General features: G+C 50.4%; 5 protein-coding genes across 5 annotated transcripts, besides 1 other annotated feature; 2 read left to right on the top strand and 3 right to left on the bottom strand.

Moving 5' to 3' along the window:
* The first annotated feature begins 632 nt into the window (after window positions 1–632).
* On the top strand, window positions 633–3,590 carry SMAC4_05381 (uncharacterized protein). Its single transcript, XM_066090279.1, has 3 exons — window positions 633–1,544; window positions 1,665–1,784; window positions 1,834–3,590. Exons 1-3 carry the CDS (start codon window positions 1,400–1,402, stop codon window positions 2,784–2,786), a joined length of 1,218 nt encoding a protein of 405 aa, XP_065945540.1. The 5' UTR covers window positions 633–1,399; the 3' UTR covers window positions 2,787–3,590.
* A 612-nt stretch (window positions 3,591–4,202) lies between these two features.
* Window positions 4,203–4,868, bottom strand: SMAC4_05382 (uncharacterized protein; the record flags this gene model as incomplete). Its single annotated transcript, XM_003347035.1, has 1 exon — window positions 4,203–4,868. One exon carries the CDS (start codon window positions 4,866–4,868, stop codon window positions 4,203–4,205), a length of 666 nt encoding a protein of 221 aa, XP_003347083.1.
* Window positions 4,869–6,115: 1,247 nt separating this feature from the next.
* On the top strand, window positions 6,116–12,477 carry SMAC4_05383 (uncharacterized protein). Its single transcript, XM_003347036.2, has 4 exons — window positions 6,116–6,975; window positions 7,430–10,086; window positions 10,162–10,544; window positions 10,610–12,477. The coding sequence occupies exons 2-4, from the start codon at window positions 7,851–7,853 to the stop codon at window positions 11,828–11,830; spliced, it is 3,840 nt and encodes a 1,279-aa protein (XP_003347084.2). The 5' UTR covers window positions 6,116–6,975; window positions 7,430–7,850; the 3' UTR covers window positions 11,831–12,477.
* A 3,939-nt stretch (window positions 12,478–16,416) lies between these two features.
* On the bottom strand, window positions 16,417–17,108 carry SMAC4_05384 (uncharacterized protein; the record flags this gene model as incomplete). Its single annotated transcript, XM_003347037.2, has 2 exons — window positions 16,417–16,920; window positions 16,992–17,108. 2 exons carry the CDS (start codon window positions 17,106–17,108, stop codon window positions 16,804–16,806), a joined length of 234 nt encoding a protein of 77 aa, XP_003347085.1. The 3' UTR covers window positions 16,417–16,803.
* A 2,777-nt stretch (window positions 17,109–19,885) lies between these two features.
* Window positions 19,886–20,020, bottom strand: SMAC4_13031 (uncharacterized protein; the record flags this gene model as incomplete). Its single annotated transcript, XM_066091222.1, has 1 exon — window positions 19,886–20,020. The coding sequence occupies one exon, from the start codon at window positions 20,018–20,020 to the stop codon at window positions 19,886–19,888; it is 135 nt and encodes a 44-aa protein (XP_065945539.1).
* Window positions 20,021–20,351: 331 nt separating this feature from the next.
* Window positions 20,352–20,438: a sequence feature (Short protein (SMAC4_13030, WPJ57626.1) was converted to a misc_feature.).
* Between the last annotated feature and the right edge of the window lie 2,128 nt (window positions 20,439–22,566).

Here is a 22,566-nt window from a genome sequence, read left to right as displayed (position 1 = left end):
CCCAGACTGGCGACGACGGGAGCCTTGACTCGCTGGATTGAGCTGAAGTGGCCCAAGCTCCGGTCCCTTTCAGACTCTCTTCAACTTCCATCAACCCAACATTGTTCTCTCTTCCACTTCAATTGCGACCTTGATTGGACCTTTCCGCCTTTTCCTGTTTTCCAATCTCTCTTCAGCCTTTCTTCATACCTCAGGTAACTTCACTGCTTTGCTCGGCAATGTGAGACAACGGGTGCCATGAGTACCGATATCGGTGCAGTAGAGGACCCTGAGGGCTTCGCAGACACAACCGACCTGCTGATCCACTACGCTTTCGTTCCATGATCGTCCTGGTGTTTTGTTTCTCTGTCTTCAAGCTCTTGCTATATCTACCGATTCCGTGGTATCAAGGGGCTTTGGTCTCCCAAGACAAATCTTGTCAGAGCCCATATATTAGTCACCGGCTACGGTTTCGAATGATCGTGGATGCTGAGGGAATCAGCTGGCCACGGTTCAGTTCTTGGTTCTCAGCAAAGGGGTAATAACTGCCAGCCTCATACCTTAACTGAAGTGCATCGCAGAAGCCGATACTGCATCCTACGATCCTGACTCTCAAAGTAGCAGCGCAGGAACTTGCCAAAGCTACATGAGTTCGTCCAAGACTGTCAGCGGCATGTGTGCCAAGAACCAAGAAGCACCGTCTTGGAAGTCCGGGGGCTTTGACGAAAACTCGATTTCTCTCGGCAACATCCGAGAGCCATTGAACCAAGTCGCAAGAGATATCCGCTCACCGGGCCAAGAGTATCCGATCGAGCTGGGTTCCATGTGACGAGATGCGATTGGAAGCTCATACCAAACTCCAAGCTTGCCCAAGGAATAAGACCGGCCTTCGTTTCGGGCCGCTCAAAGTCGGTGTTACTATTTCATTGTCGGACCCTTTAACGACGACTTGGCCCCTCTATCCACTGACTAGAACTATTCCTGACTCGTTCCCCGACATGTTATCGAACCCAGAACACAAGGGAAGAACATCCTCATTTACCTCCCGATCTGCTCTCGACATCTGATCCTCATTTATCTCGGTACGAACCGGCGGCGGCAACTTCGGATTCCTTCGACAGGTTGCATCGCGCATAGTTCTGTACGCACTTGGCCTCCATGCCGCCACTCCCTACAGGTAGACAGGCACAATACACTACAGAAGTTCACCGCAGTTTTGCCCTGTTTATGCGGGGCAGCCCCCGAGTCTGCCCTGCTACGGCCAGGCCCTCATTTCGAACTTCGATTCGGATAGTCTTCGGATCAAGACAAAACCCGGTGTATAACGTCCACTTAGACCGTACTACCAGGGAATTACTCAACCCACGTTGTCCAGTCAAAGCAGTCTCTCCTTTGCTTGGTTCTGCTGTGACGCTGCAGGATGCCGGCAGGCTTACACAACAAGACACCGGGGGATGTCCCCCCTGGGCCCGGCTCCTCTAAGCGCAAGAGAGACCTAGACGACAACGGCATCCCCAGCCTGACTCGCCCTGATCGCATACCCCAACCACGGCCACCACAGTCAGGTATGTTGTAGCTTGAAGAGGACCAGTAAGCAAACGAGTCAACAGTTGGGCGTGAATGGGGGATGAATTGGGTCCTAAAACTCCAAATCAATTCCCTGTTGCCTTGCTGATTATTGCTAGGTAATACTGCACCCATCAACTACCTTTTTGCTTCCGGAACCAAGACATCAAGCCTCAGCCTCCTTCGTGGGGATAACAGCGTCTTCAACGAGGTCATATCCCTCATCAACGACTATGAAGGTATGAAGAGAACTTTGCTGTACAGGCTCCGAAGCTAAAATTATCCAAGGAGTCCTCGGCCGAAATGAAAGCCTTGCCGCCAACTTAGGGGCTAAGCTTACCGCACCTCGTCTACTAGGAGCTATGGAGAGTCTTTTTGAAGGAGAAATCAAAGTTTATCCTAAGAATCCTTCTGGAGCGGATCAGCCCTATAAGCCTAGCTGGTTGGACATCCTCGAGTTTGCGGCTTCGAACCCTGACGATTTCAATCTCACCACACTAAACGGTGTTGGTCAGGTTTGTCGTTTCTCTATGAAGAACGTTGATGTGCAAATCAGCTGGGATGACTGGCGACTTATCAGGTCCGGTGCCTTGGACCGTTTCAGCCTAGTTCCGCCCAAACCGTTGGAAGAGGATGAAAGAATCGAGTTGACCACGCTAGATATTATCGAGGATCGAGTTTACAGCATCATCCAGAAGGCTGATGAGATAGCTCGTAAAGCGCGACAACTGAACTACCACCTGAGCGGCCGCAAAGCTGCTATTACAGCTCGCTACACATTACAGCACGCTTCGGAATTGGACCAGCCCCCGGCGCGCCACAGAGAGCTGAAGCCTGATCCTGATCTCCGGGCTCACGTACTGCAGCAGTTTCTCTCTCAAGCTTCCCGGCAAGCTTACGAACAAGCCGCGATTCCTAATACAGGAAAATCTAGCTTAAGTCCCCCTTTGGCATTGCCTTCTAGTCATTCACAGTCGCATCTCCCGCGGGTGGCTACCACCCGGTCACTACCAACGGCTGTTCCTCTCCAGCCATTACCACTCGTTGGTACCTCCCAGTCACTAAACTTAAAAGCCTCAGATGTACAAATGCCGACGCCGCCTGGAACATTCTCGGACCCCCTTCAGCAACGTACTGGTTCGAGCCGTACAGAAAGCACGGCACCGCAAGATCCACCGTGGCGGCTATTCGAAGAGACATCCAGTGCTTTGGAATGCTTAGCGGATACATCCAGTGGTTAGGAACACTGAACCGCTGCAAGCCAATCCTTCGTGGGAGCTTTAGAGAAACTTGATGGTGGAGCATCGATCAACCGTCCTTGTGAGCGCTGCTGGCAGCAACGGGTATCATGTGTCTTTTACAAGAACGGCAGCTGTAAAAGGTGCTTCGACAACCGCATACACTGTGAGTGGCATACAACGACGCAAAATGGGCTTTTGGGTGTGCTCGGGGCAAAGATGTCACACAAGGACAGCCCTGGAAGAGCAACGGAGGCGGCGGGAGCTGGTCAAAGTATCTCAAAATGCTCTCCCACGAAGACGGCAGAGACGAATGTGCTCGTCACTGGGCATCGTTCCAACAATGGGCCTTCTGAGCGGGCACGTGATGTGGATACGCATGAGAGAACGCCACCAGAAGCAGCTGCAGAGGATGACAGGTATGGAATCCGACGGGGTTCCGATCAAGGTTCTCCTATGAGAGAGAAAAGGCAACGGACAGGGAACACATCACTAGCGGCGCCTGAAATCATCGGGCAGGCGAGCTCGAGTAAATGAGCAGCAGCAGCCGGGTATACAGAAGTCGCTGCTCGCGTGGCCAGCTTGCACTGGAGTACCAAACGAGAGGGTATTATGTAGTTCATAAGTGAATTTCCGAGGAGTGAGAGAAGGATATCATGTAAAGGGGGTAACCTAGGTACATATCGAGAAGGCCAGTGGCTTCTTCAGCCACTCAAAGGATCGAGAGCTACAAGTTAAGGATATATATACACTCAGTACTCTTATTTGGTACTAATAACAAGTCACAACATATCGCAAGACTGTCACATATTCTTGCTTGGAGGATAAACTACCATTCCTCACCGTCTGGATTGCTATCTGAACCCCAGAAATGCGATCTTTGCTAGTTAACACGTCAAGAACATGACCTACATGCACTTGATCCAGTTCGATATCCCTGTATATCTATTCTCCTTCAGTTCCCGTGCTGCTAGCCAGCTAGATATCCAGTGTCCCTTCGCGTTCCTCCGTTGGTCTTCAAACCAAGAGTCCAGTCTCATTCGAGTTCCTGATATCCAAGTCACTCTGTCCGTCCATAAGTCGAGCCAAATTCCAAGATAACCTAACCATAAAGATATTAACACAACCAGCATAGAGATACCCTCCTTTCTTTCCTTCTGGAACATGCAGTTATAGGTAAGGTAATCATCACCTTCAGCATCAACACCATCACACAAATCCAGGCCAGTAGAGCCAGAAACCACTATCCAGTTTATATCTCTTCCTCTCTGGCTTTCCCTTTCCCTTTCCCTTTCCCTTTCCCTTTCCCTTTCCCTTTCCCTTTCCCTTTCCCTTTCCCTTTCCCATTTGCCCTCCTTTCCCCTCTCCTCACTCTCTGTCAATAACCCTCCAGTAACCAACCCTCCCTCCAGGACCCGTTCACTGCAACCGCCCCCAATACCTAGCAGCCTGTACCTGAAACCGTTCCTCCATGCCCAGACACCGCATCAAGATGGCGATGCGGATCTGCTCGTCCCGCTCGTTGTTCGAGGGCGTGTAGAGTGTTGAGGAGCGGGAGCGGGTGATGAATTCGTTGAGGGCTGTTTTGTCTTCGTCTTTGTTGTTTTGGTTGGGGTTGGTTTCGGCTGATGCTGATGACGACGTTGAAGATACTGATGATGAAGTTGATGATGAAGTTGATGAATGTTTGTGTTGTTGATGGGGTTGGCCTAGTTGGGATTCTTTTTGTTCTGGCACTGAGTCTTCTTGAGCTTCATGATGATCTGGGGCTCGACCTGATGAGACTAGTAGTTCTGGGTCTTGGTCGTGGACCTTTTGCTGATCATTTTGTTCATGTTGGTCATCGGCGGAAGACGGCTTGTGTTCATGATCATGATCAGGTGACCCGGGAGGGGAACAGGGTGGTGAATGGGGATCGTGATGCTGATGATTGGAATTCTGTTGGGACGGAGGAGTGACGGTCGTGCTTGATTCGAGCGAAGCTCGAGGAGTCAGTGATATGTTCGTCATGATCCCCGTCGTGTTATCCCCAGATGAATAAGCGGTGTTTGCGGTGGAGGTTTCGTCGGCGCTTGAAGCAGGCATCTCTGAAGGTTTCATGTAGTCTAATGCAGGATGTAGCCGTGCGGGAGGTGGCTGGTCTGCTGGCTGCTGGTGCCCCTCTATCGATATGTCAGGGAGTCGGGTAACTGGGTGGCGGAGCACCGAGCGTACGGCTGTTTCCTATTGTTTTACTTTGTTGACTTGAGGTTATCACTGCAGTCGTTTCGGAAGTCACTTGGGAATTGCCAATGGTGTTGTGGATTCCTTGAGGTTGTCCACCCGTCAGTGATCAGTGTCTGTCTCGCAGGTGGTCCGTCCGCTCCAGAACTTTGACCTCCCATCTCGAGATTTTACTAAATTTTCGAGTCATTGAAGCAAAGGGCAAACATCGATGAATTACTCACGGCTCGGTTAGCATTGCATCGTCGACATATATACACGTGTAAGTAGCGAAGGCAAGGGTAGAGTATAGAGGGCTGGAACTCGGAAATTGATAGGGCTGACACAGCCCACCAAAGTTCCCACACTCAACTTGTCTCCTCGTTGTTTACCTATCTAGGGATGGACATTGATGATAATCTGCATCTACATTTGAGACTTGAATGTAGCGTCATTCCCAAACCGATTGTCATGGGGGGGTGGGATGGCGGCGTCGTGGGGCCGAACTTTGAGTGGCAATGGGGTTTGTGACATGTCCCAACCAAAATCTTGCAACGAACCCGAGATCTGATCGAAATCATCATTGGTACCAAAACACAGCCGGAAAATCTTTATCATCATATCTTTCTCTCAAGGCCCCTTGGGTACGAATCTTCTCGGTATAATAGCTCGCCACCAAGACATGGAGTCCACTCGCGCTACCGGTCAAGCTAAAGAGCAAATGATCCAAGATATTTTCCGCCTTACGCCGTGCTTGTCCAAGTTCCATCATAGGGTAACAGGCGAAATTATTCCCTTCTTCGTGTTTGCCTAACTTTCGCTTTGATTCCCTTTGGGAGGGCCGTCGCAGGACGAGATGGGGCGTGATTGCCTCAAGCTGCACAGGAAGGTAGGACACGACACCAATCAACACACGATGGCCAAACCACCAAACTACGACACTACGACGTGGGGCGCTGAATCCCTCAAATTATGACTATAGCATGTTCCCTTGCGTTGATACGTATCAGTAGTTGGCTCGGCGCAAAGGTTGGGTCGTTGGAGCTGAAGCTTGCATCTACCCACCTATCTCTGAATTCTGATACCTCGCCCTCGGCTCTAGGGCCGACACTAGCAGATATCAAAGTGATCCTGTCTCCAGCTCTGGCAATGCCAATATAACTCGTATCTTCCTTGATGAAGGGGAAAGCAGTGAAGCATGGTGCACGATGGACGTGGCGTGTATGGCCGAGGAGTGAACATCAGTAGGCCGGAAGATCATGTAATCCTCGGGTGGCACCAAAATGCCTGCAGTCGAGTATACCGGTTCCGAAGCAGGAACCTAGGCCGTCAGCCAGCCTGTTGTAGGAGGCCGTGGTATTTACAAAACAGAAAGGGAGTGGGCATGGTTGTGGACTTGGTAGTGAATGGCGACGAGGTAATGGTCGCTCTGTGGGATGGCGGGCTTTCATCAAGTGATGATCACGAAAGTCCGGAACTGGCCTGGATGATCAGCTGCGAGATGCTCCAAGGCCCCCAACATTGGTCTATCCTAACGGAAAGTGCATCAAGGCATCTCTTGTTCTCACGCAAAAGGTGGACTGGAGTGTTGGGAGTACTGTGCGTGTGTGTTGGAGCGGGCCGTTGTCCAAACACTCGCTCATAGCTTACTCCAGCTTGGGGTTAAGAGCCCCAGCCCAGCCTCCCCAGTCTCGAATAAATATCTTTGTCGGTCCCAACCAACGTCCCCTTTTCCCTCACGCAACCCGTGCAACCGCCATTTCCACTCTCTCTTCGCCAGAACATCACACATTTCTCGGTGCGCGCACAACCACTCGACCACATCGGTCCATCCGTCGACCAGAGTCCAGCCAGGTCTCAATCCAGGCACGCCCAGAGCATCAAGGAATATCCATCCGCATCGCTGCTGTCTGCTTCCGCATTTGCCCGCGCCCCCCTTTCGAGTGTCTTGTCAGCTATCTGGCTGGAACGTGGACTTTGCACCTATTTGGTGAGTGTACAAACTACCCCTGGCGTTCTCCGTCAAGGGCATTCACACGTTCCAATCCTCCCTCCTTTCTCCTCCTCCACTCGACTTGCCTATTTCGCGCTCGCTACCACTCCGGGTCTCGCTCCGCGTGTCCGTTCGCGCCTCACATCCTTTTGTTCAGCCTTTTTACTTCCTTCACTTGTTTCAACCATCAAACCCCCTCCTTGACTTTTGCTGCCGGTCGGGAATGCGATTGTCAACAACATAACCTATCAAGCAACATCTCTATATTCTGCACCACTTATTTGCATCCCCACCACCCCGGCATTCTCGAGATATCTACCATTTACACCGCAGCGTTTTCATGCCCCGTTGCCGTCTTCAAATTTTCCCATTCCCACTTCAACAACAACTTAACAACAACAACCGGCAACACGACTGCTAACCGCCATTGCACTTTTTGCTTAACGCGCAGATCTCTCTTCAGCGACACATTACATTCACATTTCGGTTCTTCAGTCAATCCGAACCTACCTATGCACCACTTGGACCGTTTGTTTCTCTTGCCTGTCTGTTGCTCGTTTTTCGAAGAAACCGCCTCGTCCCAAATCACAGAGTAAAAAGGACAACCAGCCATTGCACCGCGTCGGCTCGTGCTCCTGCATCTGCGCCAGTTGGTTGACCTTTTGCTGCGTGGGCCTCCCTCACCGTTGGGCCAAGCAATCTCACCGTGGAGCCGGTCGAGTTTGCCACGCGCCCGCCGCGCTCCGCATCTCCAACTACTAGGTACCACTTCCGGACAACAGTAGCGTCGGGTAACTTTTTCTGTTACCACATCACCCGGCAGCCCAAGGCTCACTCACTTGGCGCGTTGGTCGCCTCGCGAAACCGCGGCAATGGCGGCAATCGTGGCGATTGCTGAGCTGGCCCGGGGGCTTCTCAGTTCCGATTCCAGCTTTGTGAGCGCTGTGAGCGCGCCTACCGATGCCTCCATCGAGGCCTCTTCCGATGCACCGGCTTCGGTGACCTCGACACCGCCAACCACCGTCTCGCCGGATAACATGTCGCAGATCTCCGACGCCGATGTTAGTGGCAAACCAGATACCGTTTCCGTACCCGGTCTAGAGAGCGACATCCCTTTACTAGAGGACGAAGAACAAAACGAGGCTCACCAACAGTTGCAACAAGAACAACAAGGGGCTGGCCAAGGGATAACAGAGGCCCAACCAGACGCCGTTGTTGCGGTTCCCCAACAACCCGCGGAGCCCTCATTACCCGACCAACAACCCGGTCCTGACACAAAAAGTCGACCGCGCCGTGCACGAGGCAACAACGCCCCCGTATACAACCTTGCGAGATTGACCGGCACCTATGTGCATGGCAAACGCGCCTCGAAAGGTGACATTGTTCTCCAGAAAAAGCGGAAACCGAAAGGCAGAAAGCTACAGGCTCTACTAGCCCAGCAGGCTCTCGAAGCTGAGCAGGCCGCTCAAGCCGCGCTGCTGCTAGCCTTTCAGGGCAAAACTCCTGCAGAGCCTGCCGCAAACATCCCATCTGTTGAACCAGCCAACCAGGAAACCGACAAGCCCGACTCGAACGCGCCCGTAGACGCGCCCGCGATCCCGCCTGTCCACGCGCCCGTAGCCCCCGAGACCACGATCACCGAGCCCACGATCTCCGAGTCCACGATTCCCGAGTCCACGATTCCCGAGCCCCCGATCGCCGAGCCCACGATCTCCGAGCCCACGATTCCCGAGCCCACGATTCTCGAGCCCACGATCGCCGAGCCCATAATTCCGGAACCCACGATCGCCGAACCAACGATTCCGGAATCCACGATCCCTGAGCCCGAGATCCCCAAAGTCGCTGCTAGTCCCGACCAGCATGGCGCCGCTCAACCACCCGACGCTCCAGCCGACGAAAGTCGCGTGGATCACGAGAGTCTCGACGCGTCGATGGATGAAGCGCCGCTTGAATTCCCTACAGATACCGTCGAACTGAGCACGACGACAGACGCCGATACCGCGCAAACCATCCACCCCTACATCAGCGACACGCTGGCTCCCGCCCTACCAGCCGATGTTCCCAACCATATTCCTCCTATCGCGCCCAGCGCAACCACAAAGCCTAGCACAAGGGGAGCCAAGGCAACCAATAAGGACGTTGTCAAGAGGCCTGTTGGGAGACCAAGGAAAAGCACGGCGACAAATGCAGGCAAAGCAACCAGGAGAGCCATGGCCAAAACAGCCAAGACCAGGACCGCCACCGCCGAGGAAGCCCAACTTGATGTCGAGAAAGAAGCGGAGCCAAGCAGCACCGAAGACGGACAAACAGGCACATGGGAAGATGTCCCAGAAGAAACAAATGGAGATGTACAAACAAGCCCAGCCAAACGAGTCAAAGCAGTCAAAGCGAAGGGAGTCAAAACAGCCAAAGGCAAGGTAACGAAAGCTGGGACGATCAAAGCCTCCGCCGTCGTCCCTGCTACGCGCAGAGCGACGCGTCATTCGGGTGTCCCCGTTGAAGACCCTCTCTTTTCATTGATACCACCGGCACCGCCACTGGGCAAAAAGACCAAGAAGACTGCCGAGCCTGCTTTAACTCGTGTTCCACGCGAGCTGAAGCGCTTACGAGATACGAACGAATTCGTTGGCATCGACACCCGTCCAATTCGGTACTCTGTTTGGAGCAACGGAAAGTACATCGAGGTAACCGAGGACAGTGAGCCCACTGCACCAGCAAAGAAGAAGGCCAGGGTTGAGAGCAGCACAGCCACAGTACGCGAAGAGAAGAAGGAGAAGATGGTGGAACCGGAGGCTCCGATAAACACCGAATCTTCTCGTCCAGTTGTCCAGCAAAAGCGCGTAAAGAAGTGGCTCAATAAGGGTCTCTACGCTGGCCAGCAGGCGCCTGAGGACGTCAGAGAAAGCCTCACTAAGCAAGAGAGGAAGAAGCTCCTGGCTATCCCAGAACTCGCAAAGAGTAGCCCGCCGAATAACGTCCTTCCACTACCAATCTTCAACGGACTACGGCTGCTCATCACAGGTCGTGATTTCAAGCTACCGTTTGATGTCTGCCATCCATTACCTCCTGGACAGCCCAAGCCCGCCGCATACCGCACCATGACAAAGAGTGAGTATACTGTGAGATGGGAACGTCTGATTCTAATATATGGCATCGACAGCTAACACATCAATGCTTATCTAGACCGTTTCATCGGCCAGGCCGCGGCAATTTGGAAGAAGACTCCTCACTTTGAGGATTTTGCTTCCAAGTGTGTATGTACGCCTGAAGACGGATGCGCACAAGACTGCCAGAATCGGGTCATGCTGTACGAGTGTGATGAGACAAACTGCAACGTCGGCAAAGAGTTCTGCCAAAACCGAGCTTTCCAGATGCTCACAGAAAGAACCAAGCAAGGAGGTCGTTACCGCGTAGGTGTTGAGGTCTTCAAGACCGAAGACAGAGGATATGGTGTGCGTAGCAACCGCTGCTTTGAACCCCACCAGATCATTATGGAGTACACAGGCGAGATCATTACCGATGAGGAGTGTGAACGTCGAATGAATGAGGAGTACAAGAACAACGAGGTGAGTCTCTCCAGGGATTGTTCTATCATTGCCCGCAAAGCTCCCATTACTGACATTTATCATAGTGCTACTACCTCATGTCATTCGACCAAAACATGATCATTGACGCAACTACCGGTAGTATCGCGCGGTTCGTCAATCATTCATGCTCCCCTAACTGTCGCATGATCAAATGGATCGTCTCTGGGCAGCCGAGAATGGCGCTTTTTGCGGGTGACCGCCCCATCCAAACTGGCGAGGAGCTAACGTACGACTACAACTTTGACCCCTTCTCCGCTAAGAACGTGCAGAAGTGTTTGTGCGGTGCGCCCAACTGCCGAGGCGTCCTTGGGCCCAAACCCAAGGAAGTGAAGCCGCCCAAGCCTCCGAAGGCAGAGGGTAAGGGCAAGAAAAAGGCTGTGAAAAGGAAGCTTCAAGAGCTCCTAGCCAATAGGGTGATTGTAGAGGGCGATGAAAAGTCACCGAAGAAATTGAAGGTCGCCAAGTCGACCGAAGATACGGCAAAGGGAGCTGCAACATTTTTGTCGCGAAAGGTCTCTAAGGTGTCTGTTAGCGCCAAGTCCAAGGCCGCTTCGGCAAAGACCATCAAGACATTCGCCCGGAAGGTCAGCATTGCGTCGACGAAGGTTGTCAAATCTTTTTCGAAGGGTGCCGCGGCGAAGAGCAAGATGATCACGCTGAAAGCTCCGACAAGGGGTTCTAACTTGACCATAGTCGCAGCTGATTCAGGCGGCTCGATCACAGCGGCAGGAACGACGGAGGCTGAGGAGGAGGTAGGAAACAAAGCTTCCAGGGCAGCCAGGGCAACTCCCAAGAACACGCCCAGGGCTAAGAAGACGGCAGACGCTGTTCAGGAAACGCCTGCTGCTGCAGAAGATGACGGCGGCTCAGTTTTCGATGTACCGTCGTCTTCGTCCGCGAGGAAACGCGCCCCTTCCTGGAAAGTGCGCGACTCTGGCGTTAAGAACGTATCGTCTCTTTTTAAGAAAGCAAGGAAATCACCAGTCAAGAGCAAGGACACTGCCAGTCCAGCGGCCACGTCTACGGCAGTCACCAAGGTCGTTAAAACGCGCAAGGCTAGCACGTCGGCAAAGGTCACAAAACCGGGCAAGGCGATGCCGAAGCTGACTGTCGCCATGAAGACGGGCAAGTCCGTAACCAAGACCACGGCATCAAAATCTGGCAAGGGATCGGTCAGCACTAAGAGTGCGACTAAGATTCGCCTCGTTAGCAAGCCGGCCGATGGCCAGGACGAAAATGCCGCTCCCGAGCAGGTCGAGGCCTAATGGCGAGGGTATCATGCTGGACAACCAGCACATTGTACACTCCTCGATTCGGATGTGATAACTGGGCATTTGATGTCATTGGGGGGATGGAGTGTAAGATTCAAGGACATTTCAGGCTTCGGGGAGTGTGGCTAAAGAAACAGGAGTTGTGAGTTTTGGCTTGGTTACCTGGCTCTGATTTTCTTTTTGTGGTATCTCTAGGACTGGTATCTTTTGGCCCTCCTCGTAGTCATAAAACGGGCGTTTCAGGCTTGTATATGATCAGCTTTATCTTTTCACGATCCGCTTCTCCTCCCGACAATCGCTCGGCGCTTCCAGATTACATCTTCTGCCCCGGGGGCTTTTGGCTTACATTGAGAAAGGACGCTGAGCTAAAGGTCACATATGTACGGGACAGATGAAGCGGATACACCATTTATTCGTCTACCTTACAACCACATTTTAGAAACCAACTCAGGCAACAATCAAACAGCAGGTTTCTTTTATGACAAGATCATTTCGGTAATTTTCGTTGAGAGGACGATAGCCGCGTTGGTACACCAACTTAATACACATGTGCTGTGAAAGAATATGATACGAAACACGACGTCGATCTCCCGCACCTCTCAGCCTCTCAGTCATGCAACTCCGCGGTCTTTCATGTGATGGATTAGCGGTTGCCAACACTGCTACATCCGCGTATGTACACAGGACAGGCGAGTAACAGGCTGGGAGAGCCGGACAAAGTAAAAGTTACAAAAACATGCTTCGTAAAGTTTCAAAAGCCAATATTGGCCGTCAAGTCCAGTAGCAGCATCAAACATCCAGATCGTGCAAGCTTACCATTTCCACCTGAAAATCATGATAATCGGCCCGGACGGAATGGCATTTGCTTCGTGGCTTGATATCATCTGCTCCAAAACCCCATACCTGTCAATCATGGATATTGCGGATCATAGTCCTGATATTTCGAGCCTCAATGGATCCGAGATCGCTACTGGCTGCGGTTGCGCTGCTAAACATTACACAAAATTACCGGGCTTTCGGTGAGGGATCTCACGGCCACTAAAATCGCGGTGTAATTTACCACACGTTGAGTTTCTCGATTTCCTGACTGGAAATTCGAAACCTCACCGGCGATCGGGTGGGACTTCTCGCTTGTGTCCGCAATCCACTTCACATTCCATCCAATGAAAAGCTGTCATGTTGGGTCAGGCCCACCCAGTGTCCGTTCCGCTGCCCAAGTCCCGATCCCGTCACGGTAAACTCCACAAATCAAAGATCCACATTGACTTCAATTGCTTCCGAAGACAAAACATCACCCCGCCGTGCCCGCATGCCCGCTTTCCCATTCTATCATCCCGCGTCTACAATCGTGGTAAACTCTATTTTTTCATCTTTGCAACGTCGTCTCCTGTCTTCATGACGTCTTGGCAATGTTGCTGTTGTCCTCACCTCACTCGTCCGGACATGGCCGATTGGGCTTGCTTGATGGATGATCAGGCACATTGGCACGTTGGGGTTCTACTAGCTACCAGCCTCAGCAGCTCAGCTTGACGACCTGTGCCGAATCGAGTTTTCTCTTTTCCATGAATTTTTTCCCGTTTTTCTCCGCTCAGCCAGCAGGCAGGGTGGAATACGATTGGACACTCCCGATGCCATCCTACACATCATGTATCAACCACCACCTTCAGCTCCTAGCTGCTCCCCCCTCAATTCCCTTCCCTTCCCGTCCCCGCAAACCCCCGCATCAACACCGCGGAGAAAGACATAAAAAGGCTTGAGCAAGGCTACTAATCAGATTCCGCAGAACCTCCCGCCTCGGGACCTCAGCCCTCGCGCGCCTAATCCTCCCACACCTTTCAGTGCTGCCACAACCAGGATCTCACCTTCGAAATATGCAAATGCAAAAGGATCGGCGGCTTTCCGCTTTGGAAGCCCCTTCTGGGGAACGTTATCTTTCTCGGCACGTCATCGAGCAGCCCGGGTAGACCTACCTCGGCACCGCCGAAACCAGCAACTCCGAGACAGGGACCCAAAAAGATGTGTCGACAACCTCATCTGGTGTTGGGTAAACGACCAGCCTACTAGATGTCACTGGACGTTGCCGCTGCACGCTACTGGCAAATCAGCCAGTTTATCTCTCTGCTGGGCCGGCTGACCGGTTTTGTCGTCATCATCGTTGCGGACGTCAACAGTCCAACACCCATCCCGTCCCTCGGTCATCGCCTTGCAAGCCACCACGCTGTCAGTCGTCACTATCACCAGCATGGCTCGCCGGCATGACGCCGGTGCCAAGAGACCGACAGCCTCTCTCCCCAGGTTTTCTAAACTCCACGGCCTCACCGTTGCCCAAAAGTCGCAAAAGATACCAGGCATTGCAGCCCCCCGGCGAGAAATGTGTCATGAATATCTACCTATTGCCGCGTTGCCGCGTTCCGCGCGGGCGACGCCGCCAGGCGCCTGCCAGCCTCACGGCACTTGGAAAGGTGTGGTATGATGAGGCTTTTCCCTACGCTACAGTACCTTACCCTACTTCGGCCCTCCTTCCAGCCCTCTCCTTGCACACGAACGCTCGGTATCTGAATTGGGTGGAAAGAAATGCATATGTTGACCTTTCTTGGCATTCAATATGCTCAGTCCAACCCAGCCTCTTTCTCATGTCAAATGGGAATGTGAGATGATAAGGTATTAGCGTTGGCGGCACCAGCGGTTTCAAAAAATCGAGACCAGGCCGTTGAGAAAAAGACCCGAGGGACGGCCGGACGGTTTTGAAGACATTGAACTACATACTTAGGTTCCTACCTGTTTGGATAGGTAGGTAGAGACATCTGAGGGAAGGCGTAGTTCAACCTTTGCTGGAAAGGAAGTTCTCGCCCTTGTGGCACTGGTACATTTGCGAACACAGTAGCTAGCTCTGGGTTTTGATGAAACTTAAGGTATGGGCTTCTTTCAGTGCAATTTGCAGTCTTCACCCACACAACTTACCGATGACTCCGCGGCCGTTGCATTACATTTCACCTACATAATGCGGTAAGAAGGCCTAGAGCACTTACACAGACCAGGTCAAGTTCATGAAGTGGTCCCCCACGATGAAGTTTGATGGTAGGGTATGTCTAGCTGTCACTTAGTGGAAGGGGCGAAAAATGGAGATGTGTCTCATGCTATCGAGAAACAAGCGCGGGGAAGCGGGCTTGAGTGGTGTGGGGGGAGAGATGTTGTGCTGCGCCGCTATCATAAGGTATGTAACGGTGCGTAGTTTGGGTGAGATAGGCAAGTAAGTGTCACTTCAAACCTGAAGCACGAATGGATGGGATGGGAGTGATTTTCTTCTTCAGGTATGTATACAAAATTCGAGGTTTCAGTCCATCAGAAATATCTTCCGAAGTTACTTCGAGCACGAGCTGTCTCTTTCTAGGTGGTTGGGTAAGGTGTCAAGGTTCTAGACTAGATAATCAACGATGAACGTAAGTGTACCCTAGGTACCCAAGTGGATGTAACCAGGTTCAAATCGGTGGCTTTAGCCCACCTATAGGCTTCTTTTCAGCCTCTCATGCTCATGATCAATGGGCTAGACACTGAAATTTTGAGCGATGATTCCTGAGTGTCTGTTATTGGTTGGACACAATCATTCAAACTTCAAAGGCTCAAATGGGTTTGGAGTGTTGATGGCTTGCAGGCCTCCTCCCCCTCCTTCCAGTTTGTCCGGCTTTGGACTTCAGTCCGGTGAAGTTTTCGAGGCTGTATATTTCTTTGCTTTTCACATTTCTTTTTCCCAGGTTCATACCGTGGAGGTTGAGTGAAGAAGTTCACTCCCCTCAAGATGCTCTGCATCTTGCGTGGTTAGTTACATGGGCAGTAAGCAGATGGACTTAGGGTCTGGTGTCAGTACCTAGAGGTAGGTACTATGCAATGTCCTGCAGGTTGTAAGGTGTGGTACCCCAACATTGATGACAGCGGTGATGATGTGCGTGTAACACCGCTGTAGCCCAAAGATTGGCGCGCTAGGTAGGCTTGACACTGCCGTCCTGTGAAGTACCTGTGCAAGTGGCTGCTAGCACTGAATCAATGGTGATCCAGAGCGTGATGGTGGGTTTCATTCATGCTGCGACACACCCTGTGATGGTCCCCTAGAATAATGTGTCACTCCGGGTGAGCCGCATGCACAACACCTAGCAAAGTGTGAAGCATGCATGTCATGTAAATGGCTGTCTCAGTTGCTCTGCGGGATGGAGATACCTACCAACCTGCATGCTCGGTCGTTAACAGTTTGGATAGCTCTAATTCAGGGTATTGGATAATCTTTCGGGCCGGTGAGGGTGTGGTGAAGCAGCGAATATCTGGATTAAACAAGGAGAACAGCTCCAGAGGGAACTGAGACGTCGGTATGACTTTTCGTTTAGATACTTTGCTCTCGAGGTGAGAGCATCTAAGTATGGTCAGAGGGCAGTGCACATCTAGAACCACAAAAGAATATCTGAACTACCAATCAGCGAACTTCCAATTGAAGGTTCCGAATGTAGTCAGATTTTGAAGATCAATACACTAGATAACCTTCATGGGTGACAAGAATCTCACTGCATGTAGAGTGTAGGCCACTTCCGCGATCAACGACGGTTGTATTTTTATATGAAAGTCTGAAACGACTGCGAATAGCTAACCAAAGAGTGTAAATAACCCAAAACGACAGAAGAAGCAGTTCCAACCTCAGCTCTGTGACTCTCTTTTCCCTAGGCCTGAGCCACCGTTTATCTGTCCTGTTCCAGCATGCTGCCGTGTATCCCATTCGCCGAAGTCCTCCTATAGTAACCCCCAAAGACCTGCCTTAGTGTCAACAAAGGAAATCTAAAGTCATAACACAAGTTATAGAAGATGGTGTAAGAGAGTGTCCAACTGATGGTGTATCCTCGTGTATTCCCTCCTCACAGTATCACTATTCATTCGCAGGTGTCGTTCGTCTTCGCGAGCCATATAAATGTAGCTCAGTTGGATGCTTATCTGCCAGAGGCGACAGAGGTCGTGGTGACCCTGCAATATTTGCAGCGCCGATGCTGGCAGTTGGGGCAGCAGGCGTCGATGTTAATGTTGTTGGGCCCAAAGTTGCAGTTGTTCTACGTGAATAACAAGTAGTTAGAAGCTTGTATCTCCCGGACAGACTGAGTAGGGGTCACTAAGTACATACGCAGTACCAAGTAGAAGAAGTAGTATATGTCCTGGAACCTGACCCCGAAGAACCATCCTTCTTGCCTCCAGAGGAGCCGGAGGTCTCGCGGGGAGAAGAGCTCGAGTGTTTGGCCATGTTGCCGACAAGTGATAGTTGAGTGGATGTGAAGTTGGAAGCCGATGTCTTGAAAGGAGTAAGTTGTGAGTGGTTTGGGTATATCAAGAAGACTCAGGTGTCGATTGTACTTGAAATTGGTGCTAGAAGTTGCTTGACTGTCTTATGGATTTGGAAAGATAACAATGGAGGATTGCGATGATGAAAATGATGGATATAAAAACACTGACATGAGAAAAGAGTGGTACTAATAATCTTATACCTCATCCATGGCTCACACCTTTGCAAAGATACTGATACCGAAACATCCACATGGAATTCTCAATGCCTCATCGCCAACTAAGCCATGCTCCTGTTCAACCTCAAAGACTCCTGGACCATTGAGAGAAGGGCACTGGTGCGCCTTGCGCTGAGAATTTTCCATGGTGGGTATGCCCAAGGAGGCCACTGACATTTGGGGTTCAAACTCCGCAGTATACATCCTCTAGTGGCCTCAGATTATACAAGGACAACACCGAAAACCATTGGCAGTGCGACTTCGGTGATTAGTCTCCACTCCTAGCTCTGCCACTTCCTCATGAGTAGGGACTCATCATGGTAGAATGCCTATCCGTCATTCCATGGAAAAATTTCTTGTTTGAATCCACCGGATTGGAAGATCGATCGGTGAGTGTTGAGCCATCGTTAGGCTTGAACGGGACAGTTCTCGGTCAGCATCCTTGATCTTTAGGCGAAGCAAGGAAAAGCAAACAGTGACGGTTGTGTGAAGGCGTAGAGCCGTAGACAACAGGCGGGCGAGTAACTCCTGGTTGTAAGGCAAAGGTGTTGAGCCCGTCTGTCCCAAACAGGTATAGTCGTAGGTTTTTTCCAAAGTGGAAGCTAAACTGCCCTTCCCACCGAGACGGGAGTTGTTTGATGTTCGACTACGAGCTCAGGCACTCGGAAAGTAAACATCCTTCGGTCCTCGATTGTCCTTCAGGCTGGCTCTCGGGGTCGCCGTCGTCGGATACATGTCGGTGGAAGTGATGTGATGGAGTTCTTGGCTTGTTATTGAGACAAACCCTGTTCGAGTTTAGTAAAGTGCGTTGTATTGATCTATTTGGCCTGCGTGGGTAGAGCAACAGCCGGAAATGCAGACACTACACGTGAGAGGCTTCTGCATGCGGCTCTATCCACGTGGGAGGTACATACACTGATAATTGTAGTCCTAAGCTGGGGCTCTACTCGGTACGACCTACTGCATGGAATTACACAGGGTCCATACCGTGAGATACCTACATACCCACCGTAGCATTAAAAGTTTCCTACCTAACTTCCACCTTCCGCTTCCGCCTCAACACCCAACCTTTCGCCCTTCCTGCCCAGGAGAAATTGGAAAGATGCACTTTTCACCAAAATCCGTCAACACTGCCACATTTCCATCGCCCGACCGCCCTCACTCTATACGTCCGTCGTCGACGCTCACCGATCAAATCCCTGTGTAATCCATGATACCCTGCGACCGGTAAATTACTCCTCGAGGTGAGCGCGTCAATCGCGCGAATTGCTGGTTTCGCTCTCTTCTTTCGTCGTTGACAGATGACCGCCTGCCATACCAAACCTGCGTGTGTAACCAGGGGCAGTGCCGGACTCCCTAGACAGGGAGCATGGACTCAGCCTCACCCAGACTTCTGCCTTCCTCGATGCCGTCTACCCATCGAACTGATTCGGCAGTGAGCAGTAACATGGGTACAAGTTGCGGCTCTGCGTCGCGGCTCTGCGTCCCCACGAAGCAGCCTCATGCTGGCAGGGACTGAATAGAGGTGCAGTATCTGAGGATTTGAGGAGATATTGACCGAAACAGAACATACTGGATCCAAGACTTACTGGTCGCAACAAATGGAATCCGATGTATTGGAATCACTTCGTCCGCCTCGTTAGAGTCATGCCAGCTGCCTGCGCGGCATGAATCAAAAGAGACACACATGCCCCCACACAGCCATAGAGGACTTCGGTGTCCTCTGTCACATCGTCGTCGAACCAGGTGGACATGGAAGATGTTGGCTGCGCCCTCGAATCTGGAGCCTCTTATGTCATGCTGGACTGGACTGTGACGAGAAAAAAAGGATCAAGTGACCCTAACCAACGTTGAATCCGACAATCCTCCTCGAATGAATGGCGAGGGCGTGGGACCCACGGCAATGGTACTCGTTAGGCGTTGAAGTTGGGGAAGCAGGTGCAAGGAGCTCTGGCGAGGATGTATGTCCTCCAACGGCAACTATATGGAAAATCCCCACGACGTTAGCTCAGCAACTCCCGTCCAACAACGTCCGTCAAACTTAGTCCTTCTCGCACGTTGTATGCTATTAATAAGAATGGTGCTTGATAAAAGATTGAGACCATGAAGACAACAAGGTAAAGAACGATGAGTTCCATCATACAAAGGACTAAGCAATCGAGCAGAAAGAAAAAAAGAAGAAAAAAAGGGGTGGGGGGGGGGGGGGGGGGGGGGGGGGGGGGTTCAGAGAAAAGAGAAAGAAAGAAACAGAAAGGGAAAACCAGGGACACTAAACCTTGCTAACATATCCTTTAGGCCCAAACTTGCAGCTTCGAATTGCTACCCAGAGTGATGTGATAAGGTGCTCAAGGGCCACATCCTTGGGTGAAAGTAGCAAGCTGCCTTGACTAGGGACCTTGCGGCAGGGAATGGGAGAGAGAGGGTAGATCATAGAGCTACTCACCCATCCTGAAGGACGCCCTTGCGAAATTTTGGAGTGGGAAGCCGGTGCAGGCATGATTTCTTGCCATCCAAGATCGCTTCATGGTCGGTTCTGGTCTTCATTTAAAGGACAGATAGAAGTGGTTTCCAGACTTGAAATAAGATTTCGACAAAAACAGCCGAGTTTGATCTTAGGACTGGCTTCGGGTAAGTTTTTCTTCGTGATTACAGCCATTTTTGATGAGATGTCTCCTCTTTGAGCATTGCATACGAAGAGCCGAATACTAAAACTTGTTAGCAGATGGCTCTTCTTCATGGCAGCACAAACAACTTACTCTTGAGAGGTAATTCCTTCCTCGCAGACGAGAAACTGAGTGGTATCTCAGAACTCACTGATGAAGGCCCAACCCTCCGCTTTATACACTGAAATGAGGCTCTTTTTTAAGTTGAGGCTCTGCGGGTACCTGAACTTTTTTGAAAAATTACCTCAGGCATGTTGTATCATGTTTCTCTCATGACCTGGAGACAACCGCATGGGACCACTCACGAAACAACCTAGAGCCGCACTACTGGCCCCCCTCCAACACATGAAACCGCATTCGGTAGCGCGGCGACCAAAGAGGACGTTGCATAATGAAACATGTCGAAGACATGAGGCTCTTTTGAACCTCAATGAGGGCTCTGAAGAGACTATAACGCCGCTCGGTCCAACATATCAGCCGACACCTAAGCGAACATCGGTACCGAAACGGGCAATGGCCAAGGCATCAGCTCAAACCACACAACTCGATCAACACAGGCTGGATATAGACAGCTTATCGAAGCCGATGTGAAATCCAAGCATGAACCGCGAAGTCCGCCTTAGGGCTGCAACAATTCCAAGGAGGTGGTCGTGGGATTCATAAACAGAACAGAGCCGCGCGTCTCAGGGAGCTGAGCCTAATGAATGCTCGATGAACGGAAACCTGGACACCTTGTCAAGATCGCCCGTCACGTACTGTTGGATTGGCTTTTCAAGACGAACGCTTGGTCCGTGTTCTTACATTTCCCATCCGGTGTTGTCATCAACACTGGAGCTAGTTTCACCAGAATATTTGGTTAAGAAGTTGCTAGCTCCGGCCATTGCTTCTGTCCAACTCCGCTTAGCGATGAATACTTGATTGTTACCGCTCTTGTCAAGCCGACGCCAAAGGCAACGAGTCAGCTCGGGATGGTGGCTTGATTTGGCGATGTCCGACCATGAGGACTAACGCCGTTATACTCCAAAATCATCAAACAGAGCCACAACCTAACAAAGACACCGAAACACGAACCAAACACACATTTCCATCCATATAACAGAGTTTCCGAAAACCCCCTTGGGTTTTGGTTGCGAGCCAACCTCCAAAACTGTTCTCAGCCTGAGCCATACAACCCGTACACAGTCGGTATCTGTCTATACTAAAACCTTGCTGGAACTAAGACTGCATTTATTCTTGTACGAAGTTGTTACAGAGGCCTCTGTACGATATTTTCTGTACTGTACGCAAAAAAAAAAACACGCATTTGGCGAAATTTTGTAAAGATTTCGAATTTGAGACCCTTTTATAATAACCTTGCATAGCCTTATCCGGGTTAGGGTTGTATATAAAGAGAAAATCATACCAAGTTTCTAACTTCGTACAAATGCTCCAAAATATATATATAGTTGAAATTTAAATACAGTTATGCATACAACTTTAATATAACCATCGTATTGTATTAACGCTGGATGGTGTAATACTCACTATAAAAACTTTATTATAGTACTCCTATTTTAATAGTTATGATACTTCTATCTTTCTTTATATTACAAAACTTAATACTATAGAATTTAATACTATAGAATAAACTAATAATAATAATAATCTATTAGTTTTTATTAAAAATCTCTTTGAAGGAGTTAGTATTGAAAATTCCGATATTGATTTAGTTTCATTAATTAATGAAATCGATAGTAATAGTACTTATATACCGACTATAAATAATTTCTAATAAGTGGTAATATTTGTAATCACTTCCTATATTACCTATTGAAATATGACGAACGGCAGTTTGATCTGCCTAAATGAGATAGCTGAAGGTAGTAACTATCAGTGCTATTCGGTGAAGCTAAAAGGTTCACAACAAGTATGCTCGTAATACTGGTCGCGGTGATAATGATCTATTGACTACTGTCGAACTATCTAACAATCTAAGTTCTCCCGTAGTCCCTTTATACCTGCTCGCCCTCTGCGAGATATCTGTTTCCGGATGTTCACGTAGACGTGAACCTCATAGCGTGTGGTTTACAAGCTGGCTTGATTTGTGAGTCTGGCTCGACTCCTCAGAGCCCTTGCCTGCCCAGAGCTCTTTTCCTGCCTCTGGTTACACTGCCTAGCTTACGTGTGGCTGTTGTGTACCGGTGGCTTGGTTGGCCCGTGCCCGTCATTATCAGCTCGTAACATGAAATAATCTCGTTCCCGTCATTCTTAGGAATTTACTACGGTATAATATATTGTATACTAAGCTGTATTGTCGGAATTGTAAAGTTTTAAGCTAGTTACCAGACCAGAAATTTAGATTCTACTTTTGTATAAGGAAAATAACGTTCTGGGAACTATATACGTTTTTTATCCAGTACGCAAAATTCAAAGATAGTAAATAGATTCATATACCAGTTAAATTACTAATATGTGACGAACGGCAGTCTGATCTGCCTAAATGAGATAGCTGAAGGTAAACACTATCAGAAGACGTTCGGTGAAGCTAAAGAGTTCACAA

The sequence above is a fragment of the Sordaria macrospora genome, chromosome 1, assembly GCF_033870435.1.
Source record: "Sordaria macrospora chromosome 1, complete sequence".
NCBI classification, from domain to species: Eukaryota; Fungi; Ascomycota; class Sordariomycetes; order Sordariales; family Sordariaceae; genus Sordaria; species Sordaria macrospora.
Note: the sequence above shows the minus strand (reverse complement) of the source record. Positions and strands in the feature narration are given on the sequence as shown.